This window comes from Brienomyrus brachyistius, unplaced genomic scaffold (genome assembly GCF_023856365.1).
Source record: "Brienomyrus brachyistius isolate T26 unplaced genomic scaffold, BBRACH_0.4 scaffold75, whole genome shotgun sequence".
Classification (NCBI taxonomy): domain Eukaryota; kingdom Metazoa; phylum Chordata; class Actinopteri; order Osteoglossiformes; family Mormyridae; genus Brienomyrus; species Brienomyrus brachyistius.
In genome coordinates, this window is record NW_026042350.1 from 905,672 (window position 1) to 927,488 (window position 21,817).

Sequence of the window (21,817 nt, forward strand, 5' to 3'; positions counted from 1 at the left end):
AGAAGACTTTCCCCCCCGGAAATTTAAAAACTTAAATTTAAAAAACTTATTTGAAAATGGAATTTGCCATTTGTTATCATGTGTTTTTACTTGTTGCATTTTGGGCACTCCCCCATGCCACAGAAATGTCACCCTAATTTTGAGGGCATCTTCAAAGCACCCCCGGGCGCCGACCTGTGCCTCTCTCAGCGAGGCAATTTATAATGCCACGGAAAATGAGCCTGATGCAGGGTATCATGCAGGTATCGTGAGAAGCATCTTGGGTCAATGATTCATGAAGGCAGCGCAATGGAAAAAAATATAAGTAATTTTACAGAAAAATAAAAAAAGCACTCAAGTGACATGGAATAGCCTAAATGCCACGGGCATTCATCATCTTGTCACCTCCTCTTTTTATCACAGTGGCTGTATCATTGCCTTTCATTGGAAAGATTCACACGTTTACAAAGCAAGGCTGGACTGATCAACGGTCTGATTCTAACTCCTTATATGGCATTATGCTAATTTGCATCACTTTTCCAATTATTGATTGGTTTGTTTAGCAGACACCCTTACCCAGCTCCTCCAATCAGGCATAAGGCGGCTGACAAGCAAACACCGTTCTGCCAGTAATAAAAAGTAACTATCCCTAATGCAATCTATAGGAAAGCTCGTTTCCGCTGAGATTTATAGCGTGTGCCGCAATGTCTAGCACCATCTGACTTGCAGTTGACAGCACCTCTCGGGAGATAGGATCAGGAAAACAAGCCGGGGGCCTTGTAGCGCAGGAACTCCAGGCTTGTAGCTGGGGAGCATCAAGATTCTGGAAACAGGGAAGCTCAGGACCTGAAGACATCTAGCCAACAGTGCTGCTGGTGCCGAGCATGTGCATGCATGGGCACCTGAGGTTTGAGGGCCCCCTGTTGGCCACAAACAGTCACCACACTAAATGTTAAATAAACGTGCTCATTATTTAGGAGATACTGAAGCAGCGTTTTCAGCTAGCTATCCGTGATATTCTGACACTACTTGCTAGCTAGTTATTCATATCGTTTTTGAGACTGTGGGAGGCAGAAGGCCCCTAAAACAACAAACCTGCCCCTGGATTGGTGACCCATAACCTAAAATGACTCCCAATGACTTGAAATGACATAAATTTATGCAGTGCTAGACAATATAATGTGCAATAGCTGACCATTTTCTAGTTTTCGGCATTGTAATGAGGATTGTGATAGCTATCTCGTTTAATTTTTCGATGATTTCTTTCCTTTATCCTTGTACACCCTTCCTTATTACCCCCCGTGGTGGGGGGAGGGGTATCTTACCTGTCTCGCCCCACACAGGCAGGTACTCGTCCTGCTGGATATCCAGCATGATCTCTAGCCCGTTGCCCGTGCCGCCCTTCATCGTCGTGCGAAGCGTTTTACCCTCCTCTGCCGCGTTGAATGTGTAGCACTTCCCGTACCTGGTGAACACCTGCAACAACAGAGAGATGTGGAGGTCATTCAAGGTCGGGGACACAGCTGGGTTCATGTTCTGTTGGACGAACATGAGAGAAAACTATGCGCGCGTGCCTAAGGGCATCCGAGAGAATATTTATGAGTCATTTCTCTGCGTTTATTTGATTTTTTTCACCAAGTTGTGTTCTAATTTTCCGCGCTTGAAGGCTACGATGCGTTTAATTCCATCTTTTGGCGGCTAAAATGGCCTCAGACTTCAGATCAGAGAAATCATCAGCATTCCGGAACATGTTACAAACTCCTTTATTGATTTATCATCGCCCACTTTCGCATTTGATGCTCTGGCTGAGACAAATCCTATTATTCCGTCTAATGGACCTTTAACAGATCGTCCTTCCCACTCTTGGAGATGCCGTCGGACGCCAGCTGGGTAAGCAAAGAGATGTGGGGCGCGTGGAGCATGATAAGTGCCCCCAGGCTCGCACAGCACGTGAGCCTTTCTGAAAGCATCCGCCGCTTGCGTAGGGCGAGACTAAAGTCTTTATGACATGTTGACATTCCGCGCCACGCGGCAGCCAGTCTGAAAAGAGGCCACCCAAGCGGCTGCGGTAGCTTCTGCCTCTTTGATCGGATCTTCCCCTCCTGTTTCTTAAGAGATAAGGAGACGCATACAAACTCGCTCCCCTATGTCGTTCCCGCTGCTGTTTTCTTCCCCTAAACCCACAGCCAGCAGCGGAGCCCGCCGTGCGATCGACCTGCATGGTTTCACAGGCAGAAAAGCAGCGGGTCCATTTGCTCAGGCACTGGAGCGAGTCCCCTGCGATGGCGCAGAAACAAACCGACACTGCGGGATCCGTCGGAGGGGATCAAGGCTGGTGACTAAATTATCCTCGGGAGCCGAGAGACACGATTAGCCGGTTCTCTCGCCAATCCCTCCCCAATCAGCCATCCAGGAACCGGATGACAAATAAGCCAGTTATCACAGTGAGATCCACAGAACATTTAAACCCTATGGTCCCGTCCCCCTGTAATGACCGTCAATCAAAAGCCTTCATTCCATGATATACTGTAAGGAGCACCAACTGAATCGAACCCCTGTATGGACCTGACCATCTTTCCAGCTATTTTTCATTTGTCAGTGACCATCAGAAGTGCCTCGACTCGACCCAGATCTGTACCACAGCCCACCTTGCACCTCGTCTGTTTGTCCTCTCATGGCCTGCCCTGTATTCACAGGGCCCAACCCACACTCCTCCAGCCTGTGACCCAAAAGCGATCCGATTATCACTGTATAGACTGGTGCAGCTATCATATCTGTCCCCATAGACCTGCAGGTGTCCAGTTCATTGTTCGCTGTCAGTCTTGACTTCTTCCCTGAATACCAAGCTGAATCGAAAGATCGAAGCTGTCGATACAGACTCCAGCTGGCAACACCAACCATGAATATGCGACTAGACACCGACTCCGGCGGCGGGTGGCCGGTGAAATATGACTTATACCGAAATAATGCGTGTTGGTGCCTCTCCCCAAGGGTCCATAGGTTTAGAAATGTGCAGATACACCACAAGTTATCATCTCGAGCTGAAGACAATGCTGGCAGGAGTGGTGGCGAATTCCCATGCCTGACTGATGGGATCTAGCTCCATCCTGGCCTGGGAGACCTACAGTTATCAGTCCCAGCCATCCCAGAAAAAACAGACCAAGCCGATCTAATAATTTCCAGTTCTGTGTAATAATTTCCAATTCCAGTTCCTCCTACTGTTTCCATGACTATATAAACTAACAGCAAAATCATTCAAAGTCAAAACAAAACAGAATCATCTGGCACATCTATTTGCTGCTACCTGCTGTCCTGCGAGATAAAAAAAATAAAGAAAAAAAAAACATTTCTTTTGTCTATTTCCCACACCGTCTGTGCCCAGCTTCAGATGTGAAAATTCTAACGTGAGAAGACCACTTAATGCTATCTACAAAGAAAGCCTGGACCAAATCGCATCTCTTAGAATATGCATCTGCCAGTCAAATAAATAAAAAAAAAACACACACAAACACACACGCCGTGGCTCAGAAATCGATTCCCTCTGAGAAAACAAAGCCACTGGCTTTAGGCGAGAAGCAACTTCATTTTTCTAAATGTCTTCTATAATGCCTGCGGTACAAATTTCAGTACATTAATAATTTCTGTTTATTTTTTATAGTGCTGTAGTAAAGGGTTCCGCCGCACGAGTAAATATTTGTTATATTTAGACAAATTTTGCGTCTGGAGCTCAAAATGACCGTGTTCCCCATTTAGTCGGGGACTTGGCCACAGGTCATTAACCGCTAGCAGATTTTCGTCGTGACCCTGAATGGAGTCCATTCCTCTTGGGATCTCATCAGCACTTTAATCACCCACGGAGGATTCATGGCGCAGGAATATAAATTACAGCTGATTTCCCATCTTTTATTTCTATTGTTAGAGCTGTTCATCTCTAACACACTCTGTCCCCAGTTTTTCTTTTCCTCATTTAACCGCCTAATAACCAGAAGATACAGCCAGATTTGTTCATTGTAAGTGCTAATGTAGGCCGGGGTCCCAAACTCACATTCTGTGAATGCAGACCTTCATCCACAGTCTGGGAAGGGCCTTTGATGTCAGCCTGACAGAGAGACGATTATTCCCCTGCGCATCCTGGCTGGTGCCTTAACAGGAATTTATCTGTGGATTTTTCATTTTCTCTGTTTTATTTGTCTACTTTTGTTTAGCAGAAGGAGAACTGGCCTTGCAAAGACCTGTGTTGGCTTCAGGACGATACTGCAGTCTAACTGAACACATCCCGAGTTGCTGGGAAGCATGGTAACAGCAATCATAGGTGCAGGGGCAGGGCCACGGGCCACAGCTGAAAGCTGATTGGTCCACAGAGTGTCACCTCCCCTGTCGCTCACCGATTCAAAACATATTATTAGCTAAAGAAACGGTTGGCCCCTTTGTATGTGTTCCATAATGTTTTGCAACCAACACTGTTAATTTTGCTTAAAATTAAACAAATCCTAGAATCAGTTAGACAGTCGCTTTGTTAGTGTTTTTATAGGGTGGATGTGTGGAGTTTAAGCAGTTAGTTGGTTTTTAAGTTATTTTTTCACGTCTTGACAAGGTCACATTCTGTGTTTAATGTTTCCTAGAATAAAGTACTTTACTGATAAAACTCCCTGGTCTGGCATCTCCATCCCACCCTCATAGTCAGTATCTGCCCCGGAACCTTCCGCAAATCGCAATAAGCCAAAGTGGCAGGTTATTATACTTGTGTATATAGCTTAAAGCCGGGTTTCTCAGCCGGTGTAGCCCCAGGATCCACGTTTCCTTGGTCGTTAAATCACGAAGAATTTTTAAAGTTCCAAATTTATAGTGCAGTAACAGTAGCACAATGTGTCCATGCTCTGTTAAATTTTAAAAAAATCCGTTATTTGGAAAAAAAAAAAAAAAAAATATATATATATATATATATATATATATTTTATTTTTTTTTAACCACACACTCAACGAACCACATTTCCCCACCAGTTGAAAAGCATTGGCTTAAAGTCTCCTGTGGGCAGGGGTGTTGGAGGTGCATTCAGGCACTAGAATTAACCAGAATCACTATAATATAGAGAATCACTTCGGAGAAAAACACTTCTCGGACAATTTGACGTTAAAAATGACACCGTTCATGACAGATCGTCAATGAGCACATTGGGTCCTTAGGGTTATGGGTGACCAGGAGTTAACCCAAGACGGACATGGTAAGACGGACCAGGGCAATGTTAGAGTTACACATTGACACAATCCCCGTTTTCTTAATGAACACTGGAAAGCGCGGCGCCTGCAGATAAGCAGCGCAGAAGCATGAAGGCCCTGAAAATACAGTGCGGGGCTTAAATTTGGACTAACGGCCCCATAGCAATGAGTGAACCTTTTCATCCACTAAGCAGACATGCTGCACTACATTACGGCTCGTTAATTTAAAAGACGCCATGAAAGAATTCAGCATGATGACTGGGAGTTTATATGTCAAGATGTCATCATGCTGTCCTTTTGGTAATTAGTGGGGGGGGGGGGCAGTATAAAATAGGGACCTGAGGGAATGAGATACTCAAATTAAAAAATAAAATGCATCTGCATTTGTTGCATAAAGAGAGGCTTGCAGACTGCAATGTCAAAGCGCTACGTCAGGCTCAGGATAAATGCTGAGATCTTTTCTGTTCCTGAGCATTAATCCATAGATCCTTAATTATTGCCAGTGTAAATCTACTGCTAATTTGTTGGCTGCCAGAAAAATAAAGGATTTATGAGCAAAAACATGATGGGAAGTTTCATAAATAATAAATCATTAAAAAAAAAACAGATGGGGACGGAACAGTAAATGAATCAAAATGTTTCTCAAATCTGTTTCACACACGAAGCAGGGCTCCTTTGCAATACACCCAAATCTGACGCTTAACAGAATCACCGGGTGTGAACAAAACAATCACAAAAACTGCCATCTCTAAGTCAAAGAAGACACACCGGTAGAGGAGTCACAGGTAGATTTCCAGAATATGCAGAAAAAAAAGAATAAAAAACAAAATCCTTAGTAGGATCTACTGCTACAAGAGTCTCTGGTCCATATTTTTGGCCAACGGCACTGTGCATTTTGCCATTCGATACGGAATACGCAAAGAATGTTGCATGCTTTTTGTGTAAGGATTATACAAAAATATACAGTAAACAAACCACAAAAAGATTTTATTGTAATAAATGCTTATTCACAGTACAACTATGAATAAGTAATATAAAAATGGCATAAAGACTAGAGACCTTACGTGTCGACATTTATTTAGCTACTCTTTCGTTTATTTTCCAGACTGATACCACGCAAAGTTATAATGATATGTAGGCTATTATAAAGTTACTTCAGTGCTGCACAGCACACAGTGCCAATGTCGTGCCTGAGTCATTGATGCTCGGGAGGTAAGATTCTCTTTTTTTTTTTTGTTTTTAATTTAATTTTTTTTTTTAGTTTTTTTATTTTTTTTTTAGTCCTGGTGCTTTTTTTACCTTAATGCAAGTGCAAAAGTAGTTTTTTTTAATCACAGAAGTTTTAATGACCAAGAAAACTAATTATGACAGTTAAATCTGAATTTTCTTTGTGTAAGAATTTTTGTTTTTAGTCCTGGTGTCTTTTTACTAATTAAAATCGAGTTAAAACTCTCTTAAGTAAGCTGAATGATCTTTGGTCATCGAGCTGATTTGATCGCTCCATAACTGAATGTCCATTTCGATGCGTTCACTGGAATCCAGTTTGGATCCAGCTGCTTCCTTGATGCAGACGTACATTAAGAGTAAATACAAATCAGGAGTAACCGTGCAGGGTGACCTCCGAGTGATCATCTCCACAATCATACCCAGACTGGGCTTGTTGCGCTCCAGGCACTGCGCCCCCCCACCCAGTCATTAGATTTAAAGTCTAAGTGTAACATTATTTAATTCCTAGGCCTATAATAATTTATTTATGGGTGCTATTACTGTGTTCTTTTGTGTTATCAATGAGGGGGTGACGAAACTCTGGACGTTTTTTTTTTTTTTTTTGGGGGGGGGGGGGGGGGGAGGTTGTGGTTGTAAAAAATTAGGAACCAATATAATACAGCACATGCATACTGGAACAATCACTTAGCGTGGTAGCGCAAGACTGATTCAATTCCCCGCTTTCTGTTGAGATAAACATTGGATTTGTTAGATGGTGGTTTCGAAATGATCCTCAGTCATGACCCCACATAACAGAAGCCTTTATACAGCAGTGCTGTCCCTGCATTAATGTGTTTATACTGTATATCAATCAGGAAGCTTCAGCCGCTCTGTCACGGGTTCGGATCTGTGACTCGAAGCTTACAGGATCTTGCCTTTTCATTACTTTAACTAACAAAACCACCTGGAATTTGGTATTCTAAGCTTGATATTTTTAAAAGTATCGCGGATCTCCGCCTGCTGTGTTATTGACTGGCAGTCTGTCCGGCTGTGTCCCCTGCTTCAGGCCCAGCGGGATTCTGTATATCCAACCTCATTGTTGGTGATTTAAACAAACTCGACTAAATGGCCCCTGCAGTTGTCTATATAGGTGCTTTTATGCCAAAGCGCAGGTTGTACTGCGAAGTCCCCTCCGCATGGCTTTCTCTGCATAGCAACTTGCTGGTTGCTAATTGTTGCTAAAGAGCCACGCACCAACGCCAAAATGGCCTCCCTCTCCTACTTCTCTACTGGCCCGATTCCTTCAATTCTCATTTAAACGGCCCCCACCCCAACACAGCAAACATTATTTTTTCCCTCTTGTTTTTCCGGCCATGTCCAAGGTCCATCTGCACCTCAGTTGCTCCCACAGGGGGGTGTCTGACATATTCAATCATATTGAAATGGCTTCGCACCATTTTTCCAGAATTGACTTTGGCTGAATCCAAACCAATCCGATTTATTTTTGGACCAGCTATGAGAATGAAGGCTCTCGGTTGCCATCCCCATACGCACGGCCTGGGGGGGCCCTTGGCAAGCCAGCAGGGACTCTGTGTCAAACTCACTGTTTCCCCCACAGGTCAATACTTTGTAATGGATGTGACCTCGATTCTGCCATGGCCCCCCCCCCCCCTCCCCCCTTACATTTTCCCAAAACTGCAGATGGCGAGGTACGGGGATTCATGTCATGCACATCCAAAAATCTTTACTTTGACGAGGCTGCGGTCACTCATCCTGTATTAATTTGATCAGAGACCACCGAGCAGGGGCCCGGTTTTATGGATCTGACATGGCGGGTCCAGACGTGAGCCGACGGATCTCCCTGATGCTCGCTCGGCTACGGCGTGCTGCCAGAATCGCCGCCTGGGATGCGTCACGGGGCGAAAGGTGGCCAGGGGTCTTTCGCGAGCTCCCCGGCTTTTTAATTACAGATGAAGAGCCACCTGGGGAAGCTTTGGGGCCCCGAGACGCAGTTTATCACCCGGCTCCCGAGAGCCATGCGGAACGCCAGATTAAAAGTGAAGATCGTTAGCGTAGCCCTGGATGTAAAAACACTGAGATAGAGACAATGTAAAATGTGATGGAAATTCACCCCCGTTCCAGTACATTACAGAACACAGAGACCGACCCGAAAGAAAGAATATTTTTAAATGATTTTCAACACCTGCCTCGTGCCCATTGCTTCCGGGATAGGCTCCGGACCCCCCGCGACCCAGTAGGATAAGCGGTTTGGAAAATGGATGGATGGATGGATTTTCAACACTGTTCAAACACTTAAATTCCATACATTTACCTTCGTGTACACAGCTAGACCAGGGATGGGGAGCATCAGCAGGTTAAGACTCTGAAAATCTGAAGGCTGTTGGTTCAAATTCCAGAGCCTGCAGAGTGAGTTCACTGTTGGGCCCCTGAGTGAGGCCCCTAGCCCCACTTGCCCCAGGGACCATCTGGAGAAAATGGTCTGTTAAATCAATGTAAATGTAGGCAAAGAAAGGGATAATTCACGCAAAATTGCAACCCCAATCCTAAAATAGTATATTACTGTGCATTTTAGAATTAATTTACATAAAGCATTATAAATATATTTATGCAGATAGACAATACATTAAAACACATGAGCGATCACTTATAAGCAAGCACAGCAGCAACCCTATTCTGGATATGCAGCATGGAAGATGGATCGATAGAAATAAAGTAACATCTTGTGAAATAAGGCATTGTAAGAATGGAGAAGGAAGTGAAGTTTTACCATAAATCCATTTATTCTCGAATGGCTACATTTTAATGCTGTGCATTATGCTGACATGTGGGTGTCATAAAAGTCTTGGGATCCCTTAGATAAAAGGATATCAGTTTTGAGAGCTTGGAAGCACCTGTTTGCAACAGTCGCAAGGGGACGTCGCCACATGGAAGGAATCATCGCAAGGCAGCTGCCATCTGTCCTTATTAGTGAATTTTATTAAGTGGATGTATTTCCGAATGAAATATACGTTCTGAATTCTTTGTTTGATAGAGACAAACGGAATCTGTGCACGCATTTCCATTCCAAAGGTCAGCTAGGAAAGGTCAGCCGAGAAAGAACCAGAAATGAGCGCCGAAAGGGCGGAGCTTTGCACGCGGTAACAGCCATAATTACCCGCTGGATTAAGCACAGATATTTAGAAACAGATTCATCCCCTGTGTGTGTCTAGCTGTATATTTCTACTGCCTATTGTTTTTTCATGCTTGTAGTGGCATCAGGGGCCACTTCTCGCAATACATTTAAAGTTGCCACTCTATCTCAGTATCCGTTTGTATAATCAAGGTGGCAGACTGAGAAGGTCACCCTTCTGCTCTCTCCCGGCCAGGTAGTGCTTCCCACCGACCTTTGGACTCCGTTCTATCAGCCGAGACCCACGCGGCCCTAAGATACGCCATGTGCCATGCAGCTCGTCCAGATCCAGGCTGTCCGTGCGGAACGGCGGTCAGACCGGCAATGATTCCCATTATTATTCAGCATCTGATGTCAGTCGTCCATCTGGACCAGAGTCAGTCAGCCCACTCTAGTGAAAAGTTTGTGTTCAAACTTGTTAATAATAATAATAATAATAATAATAATAATAATAATAATGAAACAAATCAGGGTCAATTGAATCCTGCCACATTATCTACGTTAATGTAGTGGCCCGGGGTGAATAGCTCATGTGGAATTTGCATGATTATTTTACTGAGTTGGAATTATCTCTCAAATCCATTTCCACAGTGATGAACTCAGCCCACCGCATTCGGGAAACAATAATGTGGCGAATAAGGCCGACTAAATAAGCTGGGGGGGTTTAGCTCCGGGTTGCCAGCTCTGCGTTTCCCACGACGCGCACAGCCGGAGCCGCCGGCCTGCCTCGACGATGAATTATTTACAAGACACGACAGGTGCAAACCTGGCGAGCAGCAGCCGGTAATCCTTGGGAGATGCACCCCCCCCTCCCCTCCCCCAAAGCCCAAACACTTGGGATAAACTCGACGGGAAAGTTGTAACAACATTTTTATTGGAAATCAAACACCAATCTCGGCGTCCGCCTCAGAATCCTTTATTTTTTTCTTACGAGACTCAGGAAGGGAGTCCCTGGCTGTAACCCATCGTTCACTTGGTAAGTACTGAGGCTGCTGCCAGGCTATCAATCACGGGAAATTGCTTAGGGGACGGGGGGTGGGGGACGAATAAGTAAACAAAACAAATCGAGCTCAGCGATTAATGGCCGTGAATGTCATGATTTTCTGGGGCTTCGGATAAGCTGATAACGCAGAGCCGAGTCGCATCCTAATCTTAATGACATTTAAAACCAGGACGAGTGGCACGGCCTCCATCACGAGCCTGTTGATAAAATACGGTTAACCAGCTGTAACGCAAAGATTCCGGTCTTACCCTGTGGGAAGAAAAATGAGCAGAGCAGTGTGGACACCCAAAGCTTGCAGAGAACGAGACACTCGTCAAAGCTGCATCTGGCAGTGGCCATACTAGGACGCCAACCTTAGGTGGGCACTGCCTACCTGTAGCCACGCTCCTGAGCGCAGAAGATGGGACAGACTGGTGTGAGGCCTACAGGATGTAACTTGATGCCTGTTATCTACTGCCTATTAGCATCTTGGGTATATACCTGCCAGAAAATCACTCTGAAAATTCGTCCCAGAGGGCAAAAAATACCTTGTGCATGTAGAACACTACTCTACAGGAATGAGATCCGGGGGGGGGGGGGGGGGGGGGGGGGGTCAGTGACTTACTCGATCTGAATTCCCCCAGGTATGTCGCTCACTCTGTGCAGCCACTCAGTCTCCTTGGTTGCCACGGAAACTTTCAATTTACCATCATCACTGACCAAACCCAACCATCAGCTTCCCATCAGGAACCGCGATAGTGCGAGGGACCCGGGGAAGCCACAGATGGTCATCGTGGACAGATGTTATCAGCTATCACTTAGGCACTCTTTCTCCTGTGGCTGCAGGAAGATCTCATAATCTTCAATAAACATCTAGCGAACATTTAACCGTCTGGGATCAGGATTAAATCTATGCACTTAAAGTGCACTGCAAGTCTACATTACACAGAAGACCCTGTAGTCAGACCATAGAGTACAGTAAAGTAAAGGCTTTTAAAAACAACTTCAAGTTATTTCATCAAGCACTGACACACTAGCACAATTCATTAAACTCGAACCCACAAACTAGATCCTTTCTGCACGGAACTGATTTATTTCTGGTTTTTTTGAACCAATGCATTAACCACAGGTACATGCAATGGATGCATTTCTCCGGACATTTATCATGCTCTTTAACGACGCGAAACCTGAATGATGCCGAAGTTAAGAGTCACACTTTCATAAATGCAATTAGCCAAAACACTTCCCATAAATCCATACTTTCACTTTCAGGCGTTTCATCTTCATCTGGCGGATAATTTATATCACAGCCACCACACAGAGCCCCCACCCGAAGGAAGGCAGCTAGAAAGAAGCTGCATCAGGTTTGCCAGATCTCACGCATCTGGCGTGACGCTCACGCTTTCAGATTCTCGCGCTCACGCAAAAAAAATCTTAAAAACTTAAAATGAACAACATTAAAGCATTGCAGTTTGAAAATCCCTACAGACTATTTGCAAGGTAATAACACTGTTACATACATGTAAATGCAAGTGCAGACTTTTGTCGAATTGAAAATCCAGCCAGCTGACCAAAGCTGGCAACCCTGCCCTAACGAGCTTCTTTTAAGCGTTAGTGCTTAGCATTGCAAACGTGCGAGTCAAATAATGAAGTGATCTCAGTTCCTGTTTCCTGCGGCTTAAGACACAAGGTGTTCAAAAATGCTTCTTTCCTGCTCTTCCTCCAAATTTGGCAGGTGCTCAGGGCGGCCAAAAGGACAGCTTAGAAACCCCAGACTGAGTCCTAGTACTGGCAACCTTTCATTAAATCGCAGCACCCCTGCGATGCATCAAAGTCACATATCCGCACAGCGGAATTCAGGTCTCAGGCATTAAATTTATTCTCAGACGAATAAAATAAATCACTAACACTTCAGCAAACAGGTGTACTTGACTTAATCTTATTTCCAATGCCAAAGCATCGACGTAAAAATAGCAAACGGATAATATCACATCGTTGCTTAGATCTGTCTCTGATTTAATAGATATACATTTATCATTGAGTCTTAATTATAACCATCTATTCGATATGCAGGCTTAGCTAATTACCTTTTATTTTATATTTGCCAAATTAATTGTCAGTTATTTGTAATAAACAATATACGTAATTATTTCAGATTTGCAAGCGTTAGCCTCTCCCTCACTAATAGTGATCCAGTGACTAGGTATTAAGTCAAAGAGTGTTTGTTATGCTGGCTCTGTTCCGCGCCTGACGATTCATAAATGTCTGGGGTGAATAAATAATTATATCAAGAGTCTGCCTCTACCCACAGAATGACAATTAGAGAGACTTTAGCTGCTCTGATCTAATAATGGGCTGTCCAGGTGAATTTATGGCCCACTGAAGGCAAACTCCACAAAATTACAGCTGCCCTAATGAAACATTTCGCTTCCACTACAGCTAATCAACAAAACCTCAACACTGGACACAGTCACAGGTCTCAGTGCAAATCAAGTAAAGACACGACGCACTTGCCCTATTCTGAAATGCAAGTATAATAGTTGCTTAGCAATGATATTTAGCAGATAATAACCCTCAGGCGGTTTCTTTTCCCCCCTCCACTGTATTCAGGAGTGATGTTAAAGGTAACAGCACTGCAGAAAGCTATTTCAACATAGCCTATATGAGAGACTAAGATATATGAAATCCTATCTACTTCTTAAGCGCAGCATTGAAAATTGAGCTTTGCTGAGTGCAGGTGAATCGGAAGGTGCAGTCCTGTGACCAGGAACAGGAACTACAGTACAACACACACACACAATTTGATGGTCCAAAAAGTCTTAGACAGTCAAAGGAAGTGATGCTTAAATGATCTTCATGTTGGTGTACAGTTATGTGTCAGCTTAAGTCATTTCAAAACCTACCCCAAATATACCCATATATTGTTTTGACTTTTTGTAGAACAGGAGAAATTGCTATAACTTTTTTAATGGTTGATGTTCATTTCCATGCATTCTACTGATAAATTATATATATATCTCTTTTTTTTTTTTTCCTGAGCAGATATATACCTACGACCCAGGTAAGGTGCCTTAAACAAACTTTTGCGCAGTATTGTACAAATATCGAGAGTTTATTTCTCCACATTCTGCATTTATTGACTTGTTGTGGAAGGATTTCAGACGGCTCGGCGCTGGTTTTGAAAACGTGAGCTGGCAAAGCTACACTATCCGCGCCTCCGTCGCTCTACTGCGGAATAATATATCGAGTATATAAACAGTCTCTGTTCCCTGCCCTCTCCCAACATACTGCATGAACAAATGGGGGCACCGCGGCCCAGAGCACTCTCAACACTCTGCCTTGGGCCACAGGGGGCGATAATGTGCTCTTAGTGTGATGCTGTCCGGCTTATGCGGAAACGGAAACAGAGACCGATGTCATATACAAACATCTGGATTGTGATTCACCTCACAAGGAGTCACCTTGTAGACACAACGTTTAGTTTCCTGTGTAGAATGCTTAAGTTTTTTTGACTAGCTGGTCCAAATTGGAGCCCTGCTGTAACTGTTGTAACTGAGGGACATAAGCTACACTTAAACATCCACCTGTCAATATGTTGAGTAGCTTATACGTTGAGGCATTAGCAAATAACAGCTCTGACAAATAAAATAACACAGTAAATGTATCATATTTACACGTAGTGCCTCTCCCTAGGTCAGGACACAGTGCCTGTGATCGGAAGGTTACTGGTTCAAATCCCAAGGTCTGTAGAGTAATTTTACCATTGGACCCTTGAGCAAGGCCCCCCGAATAATCTAGGGCAGTGTTTCCCAACCCAGTCCTCGCAGAAACCCGTTTTTTCCTTCTTCTCTGCTCCCAGCGCACCTGTACCAGGTATTCGGTGTTCCTGATTGGCTGGGAGGGAGCAAAAACGTGGACTGTCCGGGATTCCCCAAGGACTGGGTTGGGAAACTCTGCTCTAGGGACCCTTCAACGCTGCTTCCATAAAAAAATGCTTGAATCTTCGAATGAAGACACCTGCTAAATAAAGAAAAATTATTGGCTAATATATGCACCTGAATAAAGGAGTGAGTCTGTGCAATTGAGCAGCTTATGTGTTGATATCATAGCAGATAATGGCTCCGATGAGTAAATAATGACCTGTCCGCGATTCTATCCTCCTTCTGAAGCAGGAGTGGTGAGGTTCTGTTTATGAAGAACCCCATCAAAATGAGGGCTCGGATCCGTGGTGCTAGGGGAGCCCAATCTACCTGGCAGGAGAATATTAATGAATCAAGTTTTTCGCCGAGCACTGTGGCGGACGGAGTGGTGACAGGCAACGCCAGCGGTGCCACGTTGTAATTGGGGACCCATCTGGAAGCGGTGCAGGGAAATCAACCCAAGAGTGATAAGCCGCACTTTCCGGTGTAGCGCTAATGCGATTCCCCCGGCGAACGCATCCGAGAGAGATATCTCCTTGGAGCCCGGTCTTCCGGCTCAATTACACAATATAAATATTCCCATGCTAACCATGCAGACGCCGGATAATTGTCTTAAAATACACACAGCCGAAAATGGGAAATAAATCTCTGCGAGACTTTGGAGGGTCCAGATGAATATGGACCAGGATGTGCTGATGTAGGCCCTGAATGAGATGAGTTCCACTTCGAAATTGGGGAAAATGTTCCCGCTGCACGGCCGCAGGATCGGAACACATCTAATTAGGAGTGACGATGACTGGGCCCTGGGTGTGACTGTGCACGGCCCTTCGTGTGTGCGAGGTGAGCGACGGAGCTGAGCCAGGCCGGAACACCGAGGAATACGTCCTGTCCAACAGCAGGGAACCACAGCACATTATGACCGGGTGGCATCGAGGTTAACACTCAAATGCTCATTGAGATATTACCACTGGTACTGAACTGTCATCTGGCTGTTTCCAATTATTACACATGCGCTGTCATGATTTGTCAGTTTGTAAGTCTCTCTAGCTACAAAGAAAACTTAATATATATTTAGCAACTACAGGCGAAAAAAACCATAGCTACTGTCTCCTCCTATTTCCCCTGTGGGTAGATGTTGTCCTCTCTAGAAAGTTCTGTCCAGCCCAGGACGTGTTATATATATATATATATATATATATATATATATATATATATATATATATATATATATATATATATATATATATATATATATATATATCTTGTTGGGAATATAGTTACCTATAATGTACGCACCAAAATGTAGACTTACAAGACAAAGAAGCTCTTAGGAGAGAAAGCAAAAGAACAGAACGCTGATGTAGACACTCGGCATGACAATCCTCATCTGTTTAGTGCAGATCCAAAAGGCATTAAAGGGGATCCTGTAAAATGATAGCCTTGTCATTTCCTCCATGTGCTTGTGGACACGCATTATTTCAGATATCAAATGGAGAGCAAATAGATGATTTTTTTTGTGGTAAATACAAAGTGAAATGTTTTCCTTCCCGAGAATGACACGTATGGCATAGACCCACGCAAGACGACATGACATTCCTCGTCTACCAAATAAAAAAAATGGAAAGATTTTTGCAGAATTACCATATAAATTGAACCGACCGATACTTCAAACTTGGAGAAATCCTCTGTAAAAATCAAATTCATAAATCCCCGCCATCAAAAAATCCCCAGAAAAGGAGTGAATTGTCTTCATCTATTTCCATACTTTGGCAGGTATAAGAATATTTGTTAGATTATAGATATAAACCATATTATACACTCACACTATGCATGCCTATACAAACAAATTGGTGCCGTAAGGAAGATTCTGATTGGACGGCACCATTGACACAGGACTCAGGAAGGTGCCACAACATTATGACGGCTGACGCATGCTGTTCAAGCTCCCAGAGCTGCAGTACATCCTGCCCGCTGAGGAGACGTGGGATGAGAAACCCGGATTGAGGCGAGACAATTTCAGTCGAGAAGACGTCCGTCCCTGACAGTGATTGTGCCATTATCTGGGAAGCTAACAACTCACAAACAATTTAATTCGAAGAGCTGTGAAGCCTCTTGTTAAGTGTCAGAGCACTTTCCGGAAAAAGCCTGTCGTCTATCAGATTTAAGAACAGACACAAGTTCAATAATAAGATGCAAAAACAAGCACGAGCGTTGTCTGCATACCTATTCAGTAAAACGAAGAATTCACCGAAACCATATTCCGCCATGTGACTCTACACAGCATTAGCCTAGCATGATGTGTAGCCTGTTTATACAATAACGTGTTTGCACTTTAAAAATATCTCCCCCGTTATTGTGTCAAGAGCTTCCGGAAATGACACAACACAGATTTTCTCCACCAAGCTGAAAGCCGGGTTGGAAAACCAGTCAAAGGAAAATCCATTATCATGAGCCAAGGCAACCAGGATTTCTTCTTGGCTGGGGGAAAAAAAATTTGTAAGTGTGTAATATAACAATGCAAACTGGCTGGTTTTAGGGCCTTAGGATTTAGAGTGTAGAAAAGGCTAAGGGTGTTAAGGATCTGGTCGGGTTTGGTGCAAGGCATGATACAGGCAGATAGGAGGTGGACGACCCACTGGTAGCTCACAGGGGGGAAACAAGGGTTTAATTAACAGAACTGAATACAGGGAAACACTACAAAACAAAACCAGACCACGAGGGGTCAAAACTGAAAAGGGATAACTAAGGTTAAACAACAAAAGGATTAGGGCTGACAGGCAGGTGAAGAACTAACGAAGAAACAGGGAAAACAGAATCTAACACTGAGAATAACAAAAACCAATAAAACACAACTAAGGCACAAAGCAAGAAACCAAAACTGAATACAAAATCACAGGACTAAACTGATACAAAAGAAGCCCTAGGAACAAAAAAAAAAAAAAAAACAGAGGAGACAAATTCGAACAAAAGACAGAGGAGTTCACAAGCAACTGCATGCTCAACAAGACGAGCCATGCGACTGACAGGGAGCAAGAGGAAAACACAAAGACTGACAACAGGAGGGACGGGATAACCAGCGACACCTGCTGGCCAAAGGAGGAAGGGACACAGTGGAACAACAGGAGCTGACCCTCACAAAGGGTAACTATTATGGCTTTCAAAGGTGGCTTGCAGGCTGAGATCATGAAAATGAGTAGGCAACTTTATTTACAGAGTACAGTCTACGTGCTCGTATAAGGATGAGTGAAGGCCGCATCTGTTAGCCCTGCCATTGATTAGCTTGGCGTGTGCATTGCTGTGAGAAGCCTTAAAGGACAGGTGACTTGCCCAAATGTCACAGGAACACTTACCAGCGTCCCTGGGCTGAATATCCCCGCATTGAACTTGTGAGGTGCTTTTACGTGAGTGTATGGGAGCGTAAGAGCTTTCTGGGGAAATCAAGCAGGATGTGGCACGAGAAGCTGCCCGTCTCCCAGGGAACAGGGCCCCTCTGTGACGTCATCTCATCATATGATAAAGCCATCAAACAAAACTCAATGCATCAGTGCACCCCGTGCGCCCTCATTACAAACTATACAAACAAATCTAAACTGGAAGCTGAAAGCTCAAAAAGCAGAAAGAATAATGGGGGGTGGCGTAATTAGTGTTATTTCTTTAGCTATCTCTAATTCAAAGGACCTCCTTTCAAATTCATCAACGGCCTTGAATGAGAATGAATTAGTGTTTGAAAACAAATATACACATACACTAGTAAACAGTACTGAATACTTTATATTGTGATACAGTGTGGGGTTAGTCCACTATTGAATCCCAGAGACTCTATGCTAATGGTCGATCGAAGGGTATCACTCCAACATGATTCAGGATCTTATTTTTTTTAAGTAAGTACATTTTTTTTTTGCAAATCTAACCAGCTTCAAACCATTCCTCCTGATATATATTGCATATATCTTTATGTGAAACTCTGACTTCGAATCCCAGTCTGTTTCCCTCTATCTGTTAGTGGGGTGTTAGCTAAAGTTCTTCCTGCGACGGGTTATCGCTGGCAGAGTGCGAATTTGCAGCTGTTTTGAACTCGAGGGAGAATTCTGAGGGAGTAAGTTTCGGAGGAGTTGCTGCTGAATTATACAGAGCGCATACAAAACTGGTTGTGAACTTCCAGCGTGACGAGCACAGAATACAGTGCTGTGTGACACCAAAGGAACGGGTCTCTCTTAGATGCTGTCTACGTTTCCTATATCCGCCGCTTATCTCCAGTGGGTCCCTTGTATGACTTCAGCTCGCATGGCTGAAACATAACAAAATACCTCAGCATGGAAGGAAACAAACAACAGGTAACGAAATGAAGAATGTACAACAGGCGCAGGTCATCGCCACTTGACTTCATCCCTCTCATTTGAGACTGAGCTTCACCTTCGACGTTTCGATTAGGCTCTTATTCGACATTTTTGGTTGTGGAACACCATGAAATGAGTTTATGTAAATGAACGTGAGACGTCCATCCAGATCACAGACTTTGACACTTGCTTGATATCACAACAGATCACAAACAACATGTTCTTCTTAAGATAATAATTTTGAAGTGTGTTTTTTATGCATGAAAAGAGTATTTATACTAATGTCTGTTAAAGTGAGGAAGATTTGGGGTTTTTTTGATTGGGAATGCTGTTTTTCATTATTTTCTCATTTGAGATAAGGTAATGTCAACTTATATTTTTATGGAGCAAGAAATAATTAATGGTATAAAACAAAAGAATGACTTACATCTATTAAACACACTTTGGAGATCCCTCTCTAGTCGTTTATGTTTTATGTACGAGTGTCTTCCTCGAAAACCTTGGCTGTCATAAGAACAGATGTTTCATTGCCAAGATGTTTGGTGTTTTGTGAAAGACGCTCGCGCAGATGTTTAATGCATGAACTGCTGCCAAAACCGTCGGATGACACCTTGGAGATGCTCTTCCTCTACGGAGAGGTGGAAACGGTCTGTGAAAGCCAGCAGGATCGGTGGGAATCTCAGCAGTCACTTTCTGGACTTGGCTGAAACCCAGTACCACCGGTAACATCTTGCTGCTTATGCTTCCGGCAAATTCCAGCCCGGACAGAACAGCTGACACCTGAAGGGACGACAGAGGCCCCCGGCCCCAGGTAAAGGCCCCTGGCCCCAGGAAAAGGCCCCTGCATGAGGAAAGCCTCGTGAAACTCCTACAATCCCATTGGGTGTTGAGATCAAAACACTTCGGGGTTGGTTAGGAGCCAAGAACATCCCAAATGTTACGGGGGGGATTCAGTTTTATTTATCATGGCACCTTTGATATTTTATTTTGCCTCATTACCGCTCATTAAGCTGGAAGGCATGAGAGCACAGATCTGCCGTTAATTAGAAGTGCACTCCTTCTGCCTGCATTTCCTGCGTTCGCTCCATTCTGACTGGCAGAGAACCTGGCCTGATGATGTGCAAGCTCCCCCCCCCTGGGCGCATCCCATAATTCTGGCAGCAGACCAGCAGCCTGTTTCCTTCCATGCGGTGACACTCCAGTGACACTCCCCCTCCACCCCCCGTCTCAGGTCTCCCATCATCTGGGTTGTGTTCCAGCTGCGGCCATCCCAGGAGGATACGTCTGTCACTTCTGACGGTGGTGAGAATAGCGAGAACTGGGTGCCGACAACATGATCTGATGGATCACACGGGGCCCACTGAGGGTCTAGACAAACGCACGCGCATTGACCTTGCATGGACACGTCTGTGCACTGCCCAGGTCCCAGTTCCATGTCCACACGTATAGGATGTTAGACCCAACATAATCGACTGGTTAAATCTGTCACAGAAGAGTTTAAAAGAGACTGTTGAGCAGCAATGGGTTTGAGCGATGGCCACCGACAAAACTGGAGTACAAGAAAGTGGTCACAGATTTGGGGAGGCACAACGACAGCTATACAGCGGTTCAGTGACAAACTCCTGCAGTGGAATCACGTCAAGCACATTCTAGAAGGATGCCATCCCCATCTGCCATATTGGTGCCCCAAGCAAGCTTGATTATGCAATAGAACTACAGTATAATATCATGTTTAAGTAAAGAAGTCATGGACATTAGCACACTGAAGGAAGGGGCCGCTATTGCTATATACACTATAAGACCAAAGGTATTGAGACACCAGCCTGACCCACATCTCACTCTGAATTAAAGAGTATTAATGTGAAGTTAGGGCTGGGTAGCCTAAGGGTGTCCTGATTTAGATTAGGGTTTTCCCATAGAAATGAATGGAAAGCCCCCATTTAGACAGGTACGCTAACGTGTGTGTGTGTATGTGTGTGTGTGTGTATATATCCATCCATCCATCTTCCAAACCACTTATCCTACTGGGTCGCGGGGGGTCCGGAGCCTATCCCGGAAGGGCACATTCACACACCATTCACTCACACATGCACACCTATGGGCAATTTAGTAACTCCAATTAGCCTCAGCATGTTTTTGGACTGTGGGGGGAAACCGGAGTACCTGGAGGAAACCCCACGACGACAAGGGGAGAACATGCAAACTCCACACACATGTAACCCAGGCAGAGATTGCCCCTGTGTGTGTGTGTGTGTGTGTGTGTGTGTGTGTGTGTGTGTGTGTAATATATATATATATTACGTGGTACTATATAGATTTTTGGTGTTCCTTTATTTAAAATGTACATTTCAGGATGCTAGCAGCTGGCAGGAATCACAGGGTGCAGCTAGAGTTGTTTGTTTTTAAGTGATGACCCTTTAATGTTACATAGCACAGTCTCAGGGGCCGAGGAACTGGTATTCTCCCACCCCCACCCCCCCCCCAGGCCCACTGGGGATGCTGGAAAAGCACTGATGATCAGGACAGCTTGTCAAAATCCCAGTCAGCTCCAGCACCCATCCAAGTCACACAGGGCTGTGGGCGTCCCACTCTGTGAGTTCTCAAAAAAAAGGGAATGAGTCACGCTTCTGACCAATGTACTGTCACTCCGCCTTTGATCTCTGAGGATAAAACAACAAAAATCATGAAAGTGAACCATGATACCCATTACGGACCACAGTGGGCAGTTCCCTCCACCTTCTGGCTATTTATTGGCTGACATGTGCTTTCATCTTGTTCCTGATTGGGAGCCCTTTGATTAAAATGCTGATAAACATCTTGTATGCTTTTTTATAACACACTGGTGCTTTCTATTCTACTGACCAAAGGGAAAACGATGTTTGATGGCGGTAAACATAGTCAGAGTACCGCCAATGATGCCACTCCGACAAAAGTTCTTAATTACCCATAATGCAAAAAGCCCCCCCCTAAGATCACATGTGACCTG

At 44.3% G+C, this 21,817-nt stretch overlaps 1 protein-coding gene across 6 annotated transcripts in view; it reads right to left on the minus strand.

The window, feature by feature from the left end:
- Positions 1-21,817, minus strand: part of asic2 (acid-sensing (proton-gated) ion channel 2) — a 217,803-nt gene that overhangs the window by 22,695 nt on the left and 173,291 nt on the right. For all 6 annotated transcript variants that reach the window (XM_049003176.1, XM_049003174.1, XM_049003175.1 and 3 more), the window contains one exon: positions 1,305-1,455. In XM_049003176.1, coding sequence (XP_048859133.1) covers positions 1,305-1,455 — 151 coding nt within the window. The remainder of the gene's footprint in view (positions 1-1,304; positions 1,456-21,817) is intronic.